The 17,460-nt window shown below is 37.9% G+C and overlaps 1 protein-coding gene across 2 annotated transcripts in view; it reads left to right on the top strand.

The window, feature by feature from the left end:
* Window positions 1-17,460, top strand: part of LUZP2 (leucine zipper protein 2) — a 535,694-nt gene that overhangs the window by 461,881 nt on the left and 56,353 nt on the right. For both annotated transcript variants that reach the window (XM_013975878.2, XM_018043589.1), the window contains exon 8: window positions 7,116-7,190. In XM_013975878.2, the coding sequence (XP_013831332.2) occupies window positions 7,116-7,190 (75 nt within the window). The remainder of the gene's footprint in view (window positions 1-7,115; window positions 7,191-17,460) is intronic.

Below are 17,460 nucleotides of genomic sequence, written 5' to 3'. Positions count from 1 at the left end.
TGTCTCTCTTTTTCTCACTCTCCCTTCCTCTCCTTTTCTGGCTGAATTCCCATCTGGAGCGGGAAGGCTCACCACGTTTACTTACTTGCCCTGGCTTCTAAGACCAGCACGAAAGGGAGCCTATGGCAGGGCACCCTTTGATATTCAAGTGGGCACCGGTGGCCCAATGTAGATGGTGCAAATCTCTTGTCCTGAGATTTTATTGGTTTTCCCTGTAAACCAAGTTATTTAGCATCTTTTCTCTATTAAATTTTCCTACTATACTATTTTTGAATCTTTTTTATATTGCCAACGCCGTCCCCGCTTTGAATTCCCTGGGGCTGGACCCCGGCATTGATCTGTTTCACACATGGTAATATACATATTTCAATACTATTTTCTCAAATCATCCCACCATCGCCTTTCCCACAGAGTCCAAAAGTATGCTTTTATTTCTGTGTCTCTTTTGCTGTCTTGCATATAGGGTCATTTTTACCATCTTTCTAAATTCCATATACATATGTTAATATACTGTATTGGTATTTTTCTTTATGACTTACTTCACTGCGTATAATAGGCTTCAGTTTCATCCACCTCATTAGAACTAATTCAAATGTGTTCTTTTTAATAGCTGAGTAATATTCCCTTGTGTATATGTACTACAGCTTTCTTATCCATTCATCTGCTGATGGATATCTAGGTCCTAGCTATTGTAAACAGTGCTGTGATGAACACTGGGGTACACGTGTCTCTTTCAATTCTGGTTTCCTCAGTGTGTATGCCCAGCAGTGGGATTGCTGGGTCATAAGGCAGTTCTATTCCCAGTTTTTAAAGGAATCTCCACACTGTTCCCCATAGTGGCTATACTAGTTTGCATTCCCACCAACAGTATAAAAGGGTTCCCTTTTCTCCACACCCTCTCAGCATTTATTGTTTGTAGACTTTTGGATCGCAGTCCTTCTGACTGGCATAAGATGGTACCCCATTATGGTTTTGATTTGCATTTCTGTGATAATGAGTGATGTTGAGCATCTTTTCATGTGTTTGTTAGCCATCTCTATGTCTTCTTTGAAGAAATGTCTGTTTAGTTCTTTGCCCCATTTTTAAATTGGGTTGTTTATTTTTCTGGTATTGATCTGCATGAGCTGCTTGTATAGTTTTGAGATTAATTCTTTGTCAGATGCTTTGTTTGCTATTATTTTCTCCCATTCTGAAGGCTGTCTTTTCACTTGCTTATAGTTTCCTTCATTGTGCAAAAGCTTGTAAGTTTAATTAGGTCCCATTTGTTTATTTTTTCTTTTATTTCCATTACTCTGGGAGGTGGGTCATAGAGGATCCTGCTGTGATTTTTTTTTTTTCCTGCTGTGATTTATGTCAGAGAGTGTTTTGCCTATGATTTCCTCTAGGAATTTTATAGTTTCTGGTCTTACGTTTAGATCTTTAATCCATTTTGAGTTTATTTTTGTGTATGGTGTTAGAAAGTGTTCTAGTTTCATTCTTTTATAGGTGGTTGACCAGTTTTCCCATAACCAACTGTTAAAGAGATTATCTTTTTTCCATTGTATATCCTTGCTTCCTTTGTCAAAGATAAGGTGTCCATAGGTACATGGATTTATCTCTGGGCTTTCTATTTTGTTCCATTGATCTATGTTTCTGTCTTTGTGCCAGTACCATACTGTCTTGATGACTGTGACTTTGTAGTATAATCTGAAGTCAGGCAGGTTGATTCCTCCATTTCCATTCTTCTTTCTCAAGATTGCTTTGGCTATTCAAGGTTTTTTTTGTATTTCCATACAAATTGTGAAATTATTTGTTCTAGTTCTGTGAAAAATACCATTGGTAGCTTGATAGGGATTGCATTGAATCTATAGATTGCTTTGGGTAGTATACTCATTTTCACTGTATTGATTCTTCTGATCCATGAACATGGTATATTTCTCCATCTATTTGTGTCATCTTTGATTTCTTTCATCAGTGTTTTATAGTTTTCTATATATAGGTCTTTTGTTTCTTTAGGTAAATGTATTCCTAAGTATTTTGTTTTTTTCTTTGCAATGGTGAATGGAATTGTTTCCTTAAGTTCTCTTTCTGTTGTCTCATTGTAGTGTATAGGTATGCAAGAGATTTCTGTTAATTTTATATCCTGCAACTTTACCATATTCATTGATTAGCTCTAATAATCTTCTAGAGGTGTCTTTAGGGTTTTCTACGTAGAGGATCATGTCATCTGCAAACAGTGAGAGTTTTACTTATTCTATTCCAATCTGGATTTCTTTTATTTCGTTTTCTTCTCTGATTGTTGTGGCTTAAACTTCCAAAACTATGTTGACTAGTAGGGGTGAGAGAGGGCACCCTTGTCTTGACTTTATGGGAAATGCTTTCAACTTTTCACCATTGAGGATAATGTTTGCTGTGGGTTTATCATATATGATTTTTATTATGTTGAGGTATGTTCCCTCTATGCCTGCTTTCTGGAGAGTTTTTATCATAAGTGGATGTTGAATTTTGTCAAAGGCTTTCTCTGCATCTATTGATATAATCATATGGTTTTCATCTTTCAATTTGTTAATGTGGTGTATCACATTGACTGATTTGTGAATATTGAAGAATCCTTGCATCCCTGGGATAAAGCCCACATAGTCATGATGTATGATCTTTTTAATATGTTGTTGGATTCTGTTTGCTAGAATTTTGTTGCAGACCTTTGCATCTATGTTCATCAGTGAGATTGGCCTGTAGTTTTCATTTTATCAATTTGTTTTAAATACCTGGCTGCCAGAAGTCTTGGAGCAAATTAGCAGTACAATCTGGACAAATGGATAGAGCTCCATAGGCCCCATGACTAATGCCTCCTTTTGCTCTCACTACCCATAATCTACCTTCACATCCCATTCACAAGACACATGTCTTTTCCATAGACTCTGTGCTTTTGATTTATGTTTAAGATTCTAATACATTTAGTGTTAAAGTTGTTTCAGGTCCTTTTGAGTTGTAAATACTTTCATACTCCACAAACCTCAGGGAAATTCAACAAAAAAAATTAAAAAGAAGGTAACTGGATCTTCTTACCTAGAGGGAAGGAAGTGGGGGAGGATTAATATAATCTTTGTCCCAGTGAGTTTCCAGAAATATTGAATTATACACATGATGTATGAATAATGGATTAGAACCTTGCAGATGTGTGCATTTGCCAAAATTTTGTAAAATGGTTCATTGAAATCTCAGATAAAATGCAACTCCCTAACATCATGTCCTTTCTGTTTCCTTCATTCTGTATGACTATGCATGCCTGTTTCTTAGAAGAAAAATATATATATGATTTTTGCTATAAATATAGCACTGATTCCATCCTTAATAACCTTACTCAATTTAAGGTAGATCCTTGAGAAAAACAGCTAGGAACAGTTCCAGACATAGGAAGCTGGATGGCAGAGCCAAACCAGTTTCCAGTATTTTGTGGTCTATACAAACTCGAGTTGTGGAGCATCATAATTTTTAAGCAAATTAAGAATTATTATATGGACTCTAGCCTCTCATGTAAAAAATCTCAAATGAGAAAATACATAAAAATTAACTGTTACAGTTTCATTTGGTGTTAGCCTTATGAGGAGAACACTGTGACTTCTCAGGCCACTATGAAAAACCCCTTGCTGTTCTCTGCTGCGGCTTACACACACTCAGCTTAGCAGTTAGAGCCTCATGATTTCACTTTACATGCTTGCTACCTCATATGTATTTTCAACCTCTGTATATAGATGATGTTTCCTTCTTAGTCTGAAAAAAGATTAATCACTTCATAGATACTTACTCAATGGACTGGCTGTAAGTGAAAGCTACTCTAGATTCATGACTACCTTCCCTTAAGTAACCCTACCCATTTTTCCCACCATGGGAGTTAAATTGAGAAAATAAATGACTTACAGCAGATAAAATTCACTGTCTGATAAACTCTGCTGCCTTTCATAGGTCTTCTGATGATTTAAAACTCACAGAACAGTTTTTATTTTCTATAGTTTTGTAAATATTACCTATGATCTAATCCAGTAGCTGATCTTTTCAAAACTAAGACCAAAGTATGATAATATGAGTAAGTACCTGAAATCCTATGAATACTTTTCTTAATATTTTTCTAACCTTTTGTCTCCCAAGATCTCTTGGGCAGATTTTACCAAGTTCAATGAGTTCTTAGGAGAAGTAAATACTTGAAATCCTGAGAACTCATGGCAATAATCTTTTGAAGGCATATATGGTTTTTCTGTTGGAATTCATCCCACCTGTTCTGAAACAGGGTCCCTGAATCACCATGTCACTGTCCACCCTGAATTCATCCTTCAGTGAGTGTGGATGACAGATTTGGGCTAAAACCCACACGTGGAGGGGGAGAGATGGATGCAGGAGGACTTATATCTATGCAGACCCCCTCTAGACTGCAGATAATGAATGACAGCATCATGAGGAGGATAGCTGCCCACCAAAAGGGTCCCTAAGAAAGCAAACATCATGAGGTGCTTTGTGGGAGTAAAAAGGAGTTAAAACGCAGGGGATTTCTGGGTGGCTGGTGGCCAAGATGGTTGATTGGCACTGAGGCTGGTGCTGACACTCTTGCCGTCATCACACACAAGTTCCAGGGACCTCTCCTGGAGCCTACAGTCACAGTGGGGGTGTGGGATGACCACTGTCCCACTAAGGCCCAGTTACTGCCCCTCCTGTGTCTTCCCTAACTCCTGTCATAGGCCTAGAAACTGGGAATAGATGGAAGGGAAACTCTTCTTCCTTCCTTTGGGACTCAGTCCCAGGGACAGAAGCTAGCTCTGGCAGGGACAATGTTAGCAGGCACGGTCAGAGAGCAAGTCTGGAGTGCTCTGTGGTTGAGGAATGTGGCTGGAACCAGTGCAGCCATGATTCACAGCCAGCAGAGTGGCCCAAGCCCAGGCCAGGATTGCAAGACTGAGTCTTACAGTCCCACAGCCCTCTTGATGGTGGGGTCAGGTGATCAGAAAGAGGAGGACATGGTCAAAGGGGAGTCCAGTATTCAGAGTGTCTGAGTGTCCACTCACTTGTAGGTGCCTCAGATTGGAAACAACTCTCTTCATCACCTCTCTCTCACTCGCTCTCTTACTCAGAATGATTTATTTTTAAACAGTATTAGATGTTAGACATTGACATTGACATTGAAGTCACTCAGTGGTGTTCAGCTCTTTGCGACCCCATGGACTGTAGCCTACCAGGCTCCTCTATCCATGGAATTTTCCAGGCAAGAATACTGAAGTGGGTTGCCATTTCCTTCTCCTGGAGATCTTCCTGACCCAGGGATCGAATCCAGGTCTCCCACATTGTAGGCAGATGCTTTACTGCCTGAGCCACCAGGGAAGTCTCAGATGTTTAGAAGTGCTCATGTATATTTTATGTACATGGTTAGGTTACTGTGTAAGGACTACAGGTGCCTACAGGAAAATACTTTTACAAGAGAGTCAAGTGTAGAAAGTAGTACAGATCAGTTTAGGGGATGAAAACTAAGCATGCACCTAAAGAATGTATATAGGTCTTCATAATCAAGACAAATATCCTCACCCTCTCCTCCTGCCTAGGGCTCGCTCTAGGGAAAAAGAAAAAAGGTTAATTAAGGACAGAAGTGCAGGGTGCTGTTTCCCAGACTGTGAGGGAGAGAAACGAAGAGCAACAGACAAATAGGCACTTTGCTGGTTGGCTATACATAGTCTTGCTCTAGGCCCACAGCATCATAGTGCCCAGGATGGAGATTCAGAGTGGGGATGTCCTGGTCACTGCAGAAGTTATAAGCCCCGTCTTCTGATTTCTGGCAAGTGAACTCAACCCCCTTGCCTCACAAGAACATCAGAGCAAGCCTTGTTCCTTCCAGTTTTGAAGGGTTTTCATTGGTTAAAATGTAGGAGATGGGCAAAAGTGAGAGGTAGAAAGAGGCTCTGAGGATGAGGGATTTGGGCCCTTCTGTAGGCCCTTTTTGCCGAGAAGGCAGTGGCACCCCATTCCAGTACTCTTGCCTGGAAAATCCCATGGATGGAAGGGCCTGCGGTCCATGGGGTCACTAAGAGTTGGACATAACTGAGCAACCTCACTTTCACTTTTCACTTTCATGCATCAGAGAAGGAAATGGCAACCCACTCCAGTGTTCTTGCCTGGAGAATCCCAGGGACAGGGGAGCCTGGTGGGCTGCCATCTATGGAGTTGCACAGAGTTGGACACGACTGAAGTGACTTAGCAGCAGCAGCAGGCCCTTTGTGAGCCCGCAGAACATCTCCTCGTCAGTATGTAACTAGTCATATACAGTAATTAGCAGTTGGAGAAGGCAGGACTTGACAGGTCTTCCAAATCTGAGTCTCTTTTAACAATACAGTTGTGATATTTGCAAAGATACAGAGTTATGGTAGGATAGAATTGTATTGGTGTAATACTGAAAAAAAAATTTTTTTAAGTGAATACTATTGTATTAGTCTTCTCAGGGCACCTTAACAAACTACCACAGAATGGGTGATGTAACAGAATCTGTTTTCTCATGGTTCTGCGATTAAGGTGCTGGCAGATTCCGTTTCTAGTGAGAGCTCTCTTTGGCTTGCAGATGGCCACTTCCCACTGATTCTTGCCTCTTTGTGAAGATGGACAGAGATCTCTGGTATCTCTTCCTCTTCATATAAGGACATATGGGATTAGGGCCTCACCTTTATGACCTCATTTAACCTCAGTTACCTCCCTAAAGGCTTTATCTGCCCCCCCTCACCCCCCCAAATACACTAAGAAGGTATGCGGGAAGGGATGTAGAGCTTCAACATGAGTTTTAGGGATGGGCAAAATTTAGTCCATAATGACTAGAAACACAACTGATGGTTTTATATCACAGATATTTTCAAAGACTTGAGCTGGAACTTTGCAACTATATGTTTTGATCCAGTGAAGCATTTAGTGCATATTCATCTGGAATAACATTTTCTGCAGCTTAAACAAATGACCACATAATAGGATATATTTAACCTAAATTCTAAATGAATTTCAATAGTTTTCTTTTTTTTTTTAATTATTTGACAGTGAATGACAGATATTTAAAAGTGGAGAGGGAAGATTATAGAATTTACTAAAAAATATTTACCTCTCTCATTTTACAGGCCCAACAGCTTACCGATCTGGAACAAAAATTAGCTGTAGCGAAGAAAGAACTGGAGAAAGCGGCTCTTGACCGGGTAAGTTGATTACACCATGAGCCATCACGACTTTGGTTGTAGCAGATGAAGCTAGGGTATACTCGTTGTTTCTCTTGTTTTATCAGTGCAGTTCCAGATGCTGTGCTTGCAAGATGGTTATAGATGGTTCTTATTTTTGATGCTCCAATAAATATACTTAAGGTTGAGGCTCTGTGATGATTGCATTGGTTTTATTTTTCACCTTACTGGTACACTTATTCCATAACATAATGAATAGACATACTTTAAAGCATCAACAAAGATGCCATGTCTTAAATTTGCATGGCTGAGTCGTAAAGCAAATGGAAGTAGTCACTGATGATTTTTATTTTGGAAATCTTAAATTTCAGGAGGAAGAGACATCAAAGAATGTAGCTATCTTAGCACCTCTGTTTATGCAAAAATAATGCAAGAGTGGCTGGCATTCTGTCTTTATAACAGCTTTATTGAAATAAAACTCACATATCATAAAGGTCACATTTTTAAAGTTCACAAGGTTCTACTTTCATCAGCATTAATTCCAAAAGGTTTTCTTTGCCTTCTTTTATCTTATTTCATCTACTTCATTTTATTTTTGTCAGTGTCTCATTGTGTTACAATTATATATGCTCAGAAAGAAACCACAATTCCTGTCTGATACCTACCTTTGCCTATCAATGCTCTTCATATGAGACATACATGGAGAATAGGGCATTGGTATATAGAAAGGGAAATACAAATATAGAGGGAGGAATTGGTCATAAAATTTAGAATTATGGTTCTGCTGGTTTATATTTATGGTATTTGGAAAAATTTCTTAAGGCCTCCTGTCATTTTTAAATCAGCTATATTAAACTATAAGTAAATATTCCATTTTTTCTTTAGTTCACTTGAAGGAAAGGGTAAAATGATTTTTGAAAGTATTTCTCTGTTCACTCAGCATCCCTTTATTGAATGGATGTAGTTTTATCTAATTTCTAGAACATATATCTAGCAAATATTAATACAGGGAATTCTGACTGAAAATTAAATCATAGTGTTTCAGACTTGGAAATACAAAAACCCACATTGCTCTCAATCAGATGCATATAAAGTCTATGCTGAAGCAACAGGGCCAATTTTGCAATAATCTGCATTTTAACAACTTTTCAATGCATCCTCTGTCTGAAATCTATTCTTGATTAGATTGGAGTTAGCAATCATTCTAACAGTGGAAAAAGAGACCCTCTCTTTATATCATATGGGGAATTGTTGGTTCATTTATATATAATAAAAATATTTCTAGTCATATAAAGAGAGAATGCAATCTGATCAATATAAAGAAAACAGACATGTCTCATTTTATATTTATCCAAGTACTTAATGTAATAGTTAATAATTTTAGGGAAGCCTGCCTACATTTTTATAGACTAGCTCAAATATAATTCACCTTACCAAGATTTCAGCTTTAGGAGTTTTTTTTTTTTTTTAACTTTAGGAAAGAAGACGTTTATACCAATTATGCTAATTTCTGACCATATCCAACTCATGCTGCATAATATTATTTTTAAAATGGGAACTGATTCCTTATGGAATTGGTGGAATCAGAAAATCAGAGATATGTATAACCAGAAAGTCCAATTAGATCATCTTTTTATATTTCCTTTCTTTGGTATCCCTGGCAAAATCTCTGCAGTATGTTTTACATTCTGAAGACACTGAATTTCCAAGATTCTGAGGCAGGCTGGCCCCCTTCTTAGATTTAACAACTGTGACTGTTGGAATGTTCTTCATAACATTAAACCTTTCCCATGATGTGACTTCAAATAACCCATTTAGTCAGTGAGTGACTCACTGGGTTTGAAATGTTTTTTGTGTGACCACCGTGTACCAGGTGCTATGAGAAACAGAAAACACTGCATCCCTCACAATTTTGTTGGGCACCAAAAATTAGGAAATAATTATATGTGGAACCATAAAGTCAGAGAAACATGAAGAGTGAGTACGTATATTTTAAGTACATGTGTTACAAAAGCTGGTGGCGCCACATGATAATCATGCGCAAGTTATAATTTGTCCTGAGTCACAGAACTTCAAGATAAAATAATTTTCTCTCCTTGTCTTATCCACTCTATGTCTTCCTCCTCCCCATTTCTACCACCACCACTATTTGCTTAGCTCTCACTAAGCCAGACTAGATTTGGGATGACAGACTATATGCTGTAATATTTAAGAAGGTTCTCCAGAGTCAGTCTGTGTTCAGATCATAACCCTTTCACCATATGATCATGTTCAGATCCCTCAAACTCTTTATACTTCACCATAAAATAGAATGATAATAAAATTCACTGTATTATGATGATGGGAAAATTATATACATCTGTAAAAGTAAAGTCCTGAGAATTCTTGGCACATGAAAAATACTCAATAAGCATAGTAACTACTATTATTAGTGAATGAGAACCTAGAGAGACTGCTTCTTTGTGGTAATTTTTCTCTTTAGCCTTCAGGATCTTGCCACTCCATTTGCTACAGTGAACTATAAAAGCACTGCATATTACCAGAGGTTGATTTCAACAAATCTCATGTAAGATACATATGAGACTCGTAAACTGTCTGTCATAAAGACAGGTAGAAACGCTCGCTCACTTCAAAAATGGATACAAAAATACAGTTTAATGAAATTGCTCTTCACGTCACTTCACCATTTTTATATAAGACAAGACTTTAAAAATTGTCTTCGTGTGTCTAGTTCCAAAGAATATTACATCTGGGCCTCAAATAGCCTTAAATACCTAATAAACATTATGAAAACAGTATATTCACACTCTAAAATGTTTCTCATCTCATACTTCTCATGAAAGAAGTCTCAGATTACTATCCCAATAAAAGCAATAATAATCTCAAGATCTAAGAATCAATCTTTGTTTTCTAAACAATCAGTTATTTTGTGGCAATATCTTACTTCCCCAATGGCTCAGAATGTAAGGAATTCACCTGCAGTGCAGGAGACACATTGATTCCTGGGTTGGGATGAAGGATAGTTAGCCTCAGCTACTGAAATGTAAAAATATCTTTATGGTGTGAACAGTCTATCTCTCAAATTCTTATATTAGAAGTTTCTTTTGCATCTGATCCTCACAAAATCTGACCCAGGAAAGTATGCATTATTATATCATATTATAGATGACACAGGTAGGTGATCTGCACAGACTCCCAGGACAAAATAGCAAAAGAACAAGAACTCTTTTTGCCACAGTGTACTGTGCACATGGCAAGAGCATAATAAATTGTTACTGATTAAACAGGCAGATGAAGATCTAACTTCGTAAATTAACGTACGTGCTATTCATCCTACGTACAAGGGCCAAAGCATGTAGAACAGAGAAATAAAACTGTTTGTCAAATGACCTTTTAGGATTCAGAGATAATTTTGTGGTGAAATAAAGGTAGGGAAAGGGGAAAGCCTTTGGATTCCCAGTCCTTCATGATTTTTCCAAAGACAACTGCCATTGGTAAACAAAGATCTCTCTGAGGATTTCACATCATGTAAATAAATGAAGACAGACATGAATATTACCTTGTGAACTTTATAAAGGAGATACGAAATGAGGACACTGTTGTCTTTGCCATATGTATCTAGGCATCCCCACAAAAATGCATTTTTCTTGAGAAAACTACTCATATACAGATGTGAAAAAAAAATGGCTTCTAAATCTCCCACCATCCTACAAACATATATATAAATAATAATTTCTTACAAGTTTTACAAAGCTATAGCATAAGCACTAGTATTTTAATGTCCAAAATAATACATTTATATTACATAATATACGGGGTGAAATGAAAAATAGTACATTATTTTCTATATAAAACTTATCCTCTAGAGATTTCCTTTTATATTTTAACAAATATTTGTTTATTTAGAAACCATTGATAGTGCAAAAAAAAAAAAAATGGCCCAGCTGTATAGTACAAAGAACACTGATTAATATTCTGTAATAACATGAGTGGAAAAAATTGATAATAGATACATGTATATGTATAACTGAATCACTTTGCTGTACACCCAAAACTAACACAACATTGTTAATCAACTATGCTCCAATATATAATAAAAATTAAAATACATCAGCCCTCAAAGAAATTACATTGCAGTGTGGTGCAGTCACTCAGTCATGTCCAACTCTTTGCGACCCCATAGACTGTAGCACTCCAGGCTTCCCTTTCCTTCCCTATCTCCCGTAGTTTCCTCGAATTCATGTTCATTGAGTCGGTATTGGTGTCTATCCATCTCATCCTCTGACTCCCTCTTCTCCTTTGGACTTTGATCTTTCCTAGCATCAGTCTCTCCAATGAGAGACCCTTCCAATGAGATGGCCCTTCAAATCAAAGTATTGGAGCTTCAGCATCAGTCCTTCCAGTGAATATGCAGGATTTATTTCCTTTAGGAATGACTGGTTTGGTTTCCTCGCAGTCTAAGAGACTCTCAAGAGTCTTCTGCACCACAGTTCAAAAGCATCAGTTCTTTGGCATTCAGCCTCTTTTATGGTCTAACTCTCTCATCTGTATGTGACTACTGGAAAAACCAGAGCTCTGACTATACGGACCTTTGTTGGCAAAGTGATGTCTCTGCTTTTTACTATCATCTGTAGGATTATCATAGCTTTCCTTCCAAGAGCAAGGGTCTTTAAGTTTCATAGCTGCTGTTACCATCCACAGTGAGTTTTAAACCCAAGAAAATAAAATGTCATTGCTTCCACTGTTTCCCTTTCTATATGTCATAAAGTGATGGGACCGGGATGCCATGATCTTAGTTTATTGAATGTTGAGTTGTAAGCCAGCTTTTTCACTCTCCTCTTTCACCCTCATCAAGAGGCTCTTTAGTTCCTTTTCACTTTCTGCCATTAGAGGGGTATTATCTGCATATCTGAGGTTGTTGCTATTTATCTTGGCAATCTTGATTCCAGATTGTGAGTCATCCAGCCCAGGATTTCTCATGATGTACTCTGCATATATGTCAAATAAGCAGGGTGACAATATACAGTCTTGTCCTACTCCTATCTCAGTTTTGAACCAGTCCATTGTTCTATGTCCAGTTCTAACTGTTACTTCTTGACCTGCATACAGGTTTCTCAGGAGGCAAGTAAGATGGTCTGGTATTCCCATCTCTTTAAGAATTTTCCACAGTTTGCTGTGACCCACAAAATCAAAGGCTTCAGTGTAATCAATGAAGCAGAAGTAGATGTTTTTGTAGAATTCCCTTGCTTTCTCCATGATCCAACCAGAGTTGGCAATTTGATCTCTGGTTCCTCTGCCTCTTTGAAACCCAGCTTGTACATATGGAAATTTTTAGTTCACATACTTCTGAAGCCTAGCTTGACAGATTTTGAGCATTACCTTGTTAGAATGTGAAATGAGAGCAGTTGTATGGTATTTTAAACATTCTTTGGCATTGCCCTTCTTTGAGATTAGAATGAAAACTCCCAAGGCCACTGTGGAGTTTTCCAAATTTGCTGATGTATTGAGTAAAGCACATTAATAGCAACATCTTTTAGGCTTTTAAATAGCTCAGCTGGTATTCCATCATCTCAGCTAACTTTGTTTGTAGTAATGCTTCCTAAGGTCCACTTGACTTCGCATTCCAGGATGTCTGGCTCTAGGTGAGTGATCACACCATCATGGGTATCTTGATCATGAATACCTTTTTTGTTCAGTTCTTCTTTGTATTCTTGCCACCTCTTCTTAATCTCTTCTGGTCCTGTTAGGTCCTTGCTGTTTCTGTCCTTCTTCATGCCCATCCTTGCATGAAATGTTCCCTTGATATATCCAGTTTTCTTGAAGGGACCTCTAGTCTTTCCCATTCTATTTGTTTTCCTCTGTTTTTTTTTTTTTTTTTTTTGCATTGTTCACTGAAGAAGTCCTTCTTATCTCTCCTTGCTATTCTCTGGAACTCTGCATTCAGTTGAATATATCTTTCCCTTTCTCCCTTGCCTTTCATTTTTCTTCTTTCCTCAGCTATTTGTATAGCCTCCTCAGACAACCACTTTGCCTCTTGTATTACAGCCTCCTTTACAGTGTTATGGATCTCCATGAGCAGTACGAAAAGGCAAAATATACAACACTGGAAGATGAGCCCCCAGGTCAGAGGTGTCCAATATGCTACTGGGGAAGTTGTTGTTGTTCAATCTCAAAGTCTTGTCCAACTCTTTGCAACTCCATGAACTGTAGCACACCAAGCTTCCCTGTCCTTCATCATCTTCCAGAGTTTGCTCAAACTCATGTCCATTCAGTCAGTGATGCCATCCAACCATCTCATCCTCTGTTGCCCCATTCTCCTTCTGCCCTCAATCTTTCCCAGCATCAGGGTCTTTGCCAGTGAGTCAGCTCTTGCATCTGGTAGCCAAAGGATTGGAGCTTCAGCTCCAGCATCAGCCCTTCCAGTGAATTTTCAGGGTTGATTTCCTTTATGATGGACTGGTTTGATTTCCTTGCTGTCCAAGGGACTCTCAAGAGTCTTCTCTAGCACCACAGTTCAAAAGTATCAATTCCTCTGCACTCAGCTTTATTTACGGTCCAACTCTCAGATCCTTACATGATTACTGGAAAAACCATAGTTTTGACTATATGAACCTTTGTCAGCAAAGTGATGTCTCTGCTTTTTAATATGCTGTCTAGGTTGGTCATAGCTTTTCTTCCAAGGAGCAAATGTCTTTTAATTTTGTAGCTGCAGTTACCATCCACAGTGATTTCTGAGCTCCAGAAAATAAAATCTGTCATTGTTTCCACTTTTTCCCAATCTGTTTGCCAGGAAGTGATAGGACTGGATGCCATGATCTTAGTTTTTTGAATGCTGAGTTTTAAACCAGCTTTTTCACTCTCCTCATTCACCCTCATCAAGAAGCTTTTTAGTTCCTCTTTGTTTTTTGCCATGAGAGTGGTATCATCTTCATATCTGAGGTTGTTGATATTTCTCCTGGCAATCTTGATTCCAGCTTGTGAGTCATCTAGCCCAGCAGTTTGCATGATATACTCTTCATATTGGGGAAAAACAGAGGGCAATTACTGATAACTCTAGAAAGAATGAAGAGGCTGGGCCAAAGCAGAAATGATGTTCAGTTGTGGATGTGTCTAGTGGTGGAAGTCTGATGCTGTAAAGAACAATATTGCATAGGAACATGGAATGTTAGGTCCATGAATCAAGATAAATTGCATGAGATAAAGCAGGAAATGGGAAGACTGAACATTGACATTTTAGGAATCAGTGAACTAAAATGGAAGGGAATGAGCAAATTTAATTCAGATGACCATTTTATCTTCTACTGTGGGAAAGGGTTCCTTAGAAAAAGTGGAGTAGTCCTCATAGTAAACAGAAGAGTCCAAAATGCAGTACCTGGGTGCAATCTCTAAAACGACCAAATCAGTTCATCTCCAAGGTAAACCATCCAACACCACAGTAATCCAAGTCTATACCCCAACCACTGATACTGAAGAAGCTGAAGTAACTAGTTCTATGAAAACCTATGAGACCTTCTAGAGCTAACACCTCCCAAAAATGTCCTTTTCATCATAGGGGATTGAAATGCAAATGTAGGAAGTCTAGAGATACCTGGAGTAACAGGCCAAGTTTGGCCTTGGGGTACAAAATCAAGCAAGGCTAAGACTAACAGTTCTATCAAGAGAACACACTGGTCATAGCAAACACCGTTTCCCAACACTGAAATAGAAATAGATAAAACAATAAACATATTAAAAATAAGATAATTTGCACTGATGACAAGGGCTGCAAAAGACCTTTAATTTAAGAACTATATGATAAAGACTTTGAGATAGAAGTGTGCTTTGATAGAGTAATCAGTGATTATGTTTCATAGAAGATAATATGTGAGCTGAAACATACATTTTAAGTAGAAGTTTCCTATGTAGCTATTTGGAAAGAGAGTTCTGAGTGTAAAGATTCCTAGATGAGAATGAACTTGAAACGTTTGATGGACTATAAACAAAGGGCATTGTGACAAGCAGGATATCCTTAAAGACTTTGCATTTTATTATCATGCGGCAGAGGAAATGGGAAATGTGGTTTGGTGTGGGAAGAAGATCAAGGGCAGAAATAAAGCTGAATCTCAGAGGGGATATGTTGTAAGATCTAGGGCAAAGTATAGTTTGTATAAGTCACATCATATTTCATTAGGTGACATCCTGTTCCAGTGAACTTCAAAGTGAACAGTGGCCTTACTTGCAATTTTAAAACAGACTAAAGCTAGCAATATAAATGAAAATGTAATGACATTGTGTAAAATCATTGTCTTGGCCTTGCTCATGGATGGGTAAAGCCAAACCTGAGTAGTGTCAATTACAGGCTTTATTTAGTTAGAGGGACTAACTGGAAAGATGTGAGCTTTTTTTTTTTTTTTTTTAATAGAAAGATGAACAAATTAGGGAAGCATTGTTCACAGAAATCTGTGGTCTCTGGCAGGAAAAATCTACAGCGTAATGAAGGAGTGAATCCAGAATCTAATATAGGAGGCCAATTCACAAGCTTGTGATCCAAAAAAAGAAAGGAAGTAAAAAACCATGAGATTCAGAATAGGTTGAAACATAAGAGGAAGGATAGCTTACTACAATGGCTATGAAAGGTGAGGAATTGGAGGTTACATCTATGTATTGTTGATTCTGCTCTCCGAAGTGACCCCGAAAATGTCAGGAGGGCTGGATGAGCAGATGAGATGATTTCACCCACGTTCAAATATATCGATCGCTCCACTGGGAATTTTGTCTTGCCTAAAGAATATTTACTTAAAATGAAGTATTAGGTTGATGCCATTCATTGTTTACTTTTGGCATCTGCGTTTAGCTGTTGCTCAGGAAGTTGTCTATTATGTCAACATAGGCTGCTGTCTATGGGGTTGCACAGAATCAGACACGACTGAAGTGACTTAGCAGCAGCAGCAGCATACATATATATTTTGTGCCTGTCGTAGATCTAACTTTTATAAATATATACTGTGTTGAGAGGAGCCATGATATGAATGCAGTAAATCAAATAACTATCAAATAACTCCCTGCATGAATGAGCATTGAAAAATCTGCATTTCAAAGCTATGTTAACTTTGAGTCCTGGCCAAGACCTGCTTGACGTCGTCACATTAGCTCTATTTCCATTATCTAACTGTATTATGAGAAACAGAAAACATAACCAAATTGTTCAGTGGAACCTGGAACATCTCACTCCAGAGAACAGCACCCACACTTATTCTGCAGTAATAGAAGGTTAGGGCCATCCAAGATTATAACAAAGACTCAATAGGAAGGGTGATCTGAATCATTACTTCATTTCTTTTTATTGAGATAGCTTCTTTCCCTGACAAAAGAGAAATAACATTTTCAACTAAGTATTTATTTTAAAAAAAAATTTATGTGTCCTTTCTCATGTGTCAGGTATTGTGTTAGGTGCTAGCTCTACAGTTCTGAACAAAACAGACAACTTATACATATATATATATATATATAAGTAAATTAAAATTAGTGGTAAATTATATAAAGAAAACAAACATAATCAGCCATAGCAGGTCTCTAGCTACTCAGGCAAGCAAATAAAAGGGACCAATTTGAGTATAAGTTTTTTATTCAACTTTACTCCCCCCTGTCCAGTTAACAAAGCCCCTCCATCCTATTTCTTAACAGACTTTTATTTTGCTCTTATCAGATTTTTATGAAATATGACAGGGCAAGGTTAATGTGAGGGAAATACATCTATGTCCTGTTTCTTATCTATTTCCAGTTGCAGCTCTTACTGTTGTCTTTTTTTTTTTAATCTCCTGATATGACCAAAAAGAAAGATTTCTTAAATTGCTATTCTAGCAATATACACTCTCATCTTAAAGATAAATCTTATGCCACATATTAGTAGGAAACAGAGAACATTGGGAAAAATCAAAGCCATAGTCACTCTCAAGAAATTGACCCCAGGGGCTGTATAGGAGACAATAAGTAGGACGGGATGCTATCTGTAGATATATTCCTGACATTATATACAAAAGACAGTAGTTTTGTTGGGAGTATACTACTGTGACAGGAGAAGACAACAGACTTTTCTGCTTCACTGATCCATTGATCCACTGGATCCACTGATCCAAACATGGAACTACACAAAAAGGGTAAACGCCAATTGTGCCCGTTTGCTGGATATGACTCCAGCAACTATTCTCTTTTCTTCTTCTCTCTTGCCCCAGAGGCCACATTTCATATCTTGAAGTGGATATTTATATGTTATTGTCTTACTAGGGTCTGTATGCTTGCCCCCAGTTACCCC

Source organism: Capra hircus, chromosome 29 (genome assembly GCF_001704415.2).
Source record: "Capra hircus breed San Clemente chromosome 29, ASM170441v1, whole genome shotgun sequence".
NCBI classification, from domain to species: domain Eukaryota; kingdom Metazoa; phylum Chordata; class Mammalia; order Artiodactyla; family Bovidae; genus Capra; species Capra hircus.
Note: the sequence above shows the minus strand (reverse complement) of the source record. Positions and strands in the feature narration are given on the sequence as shown.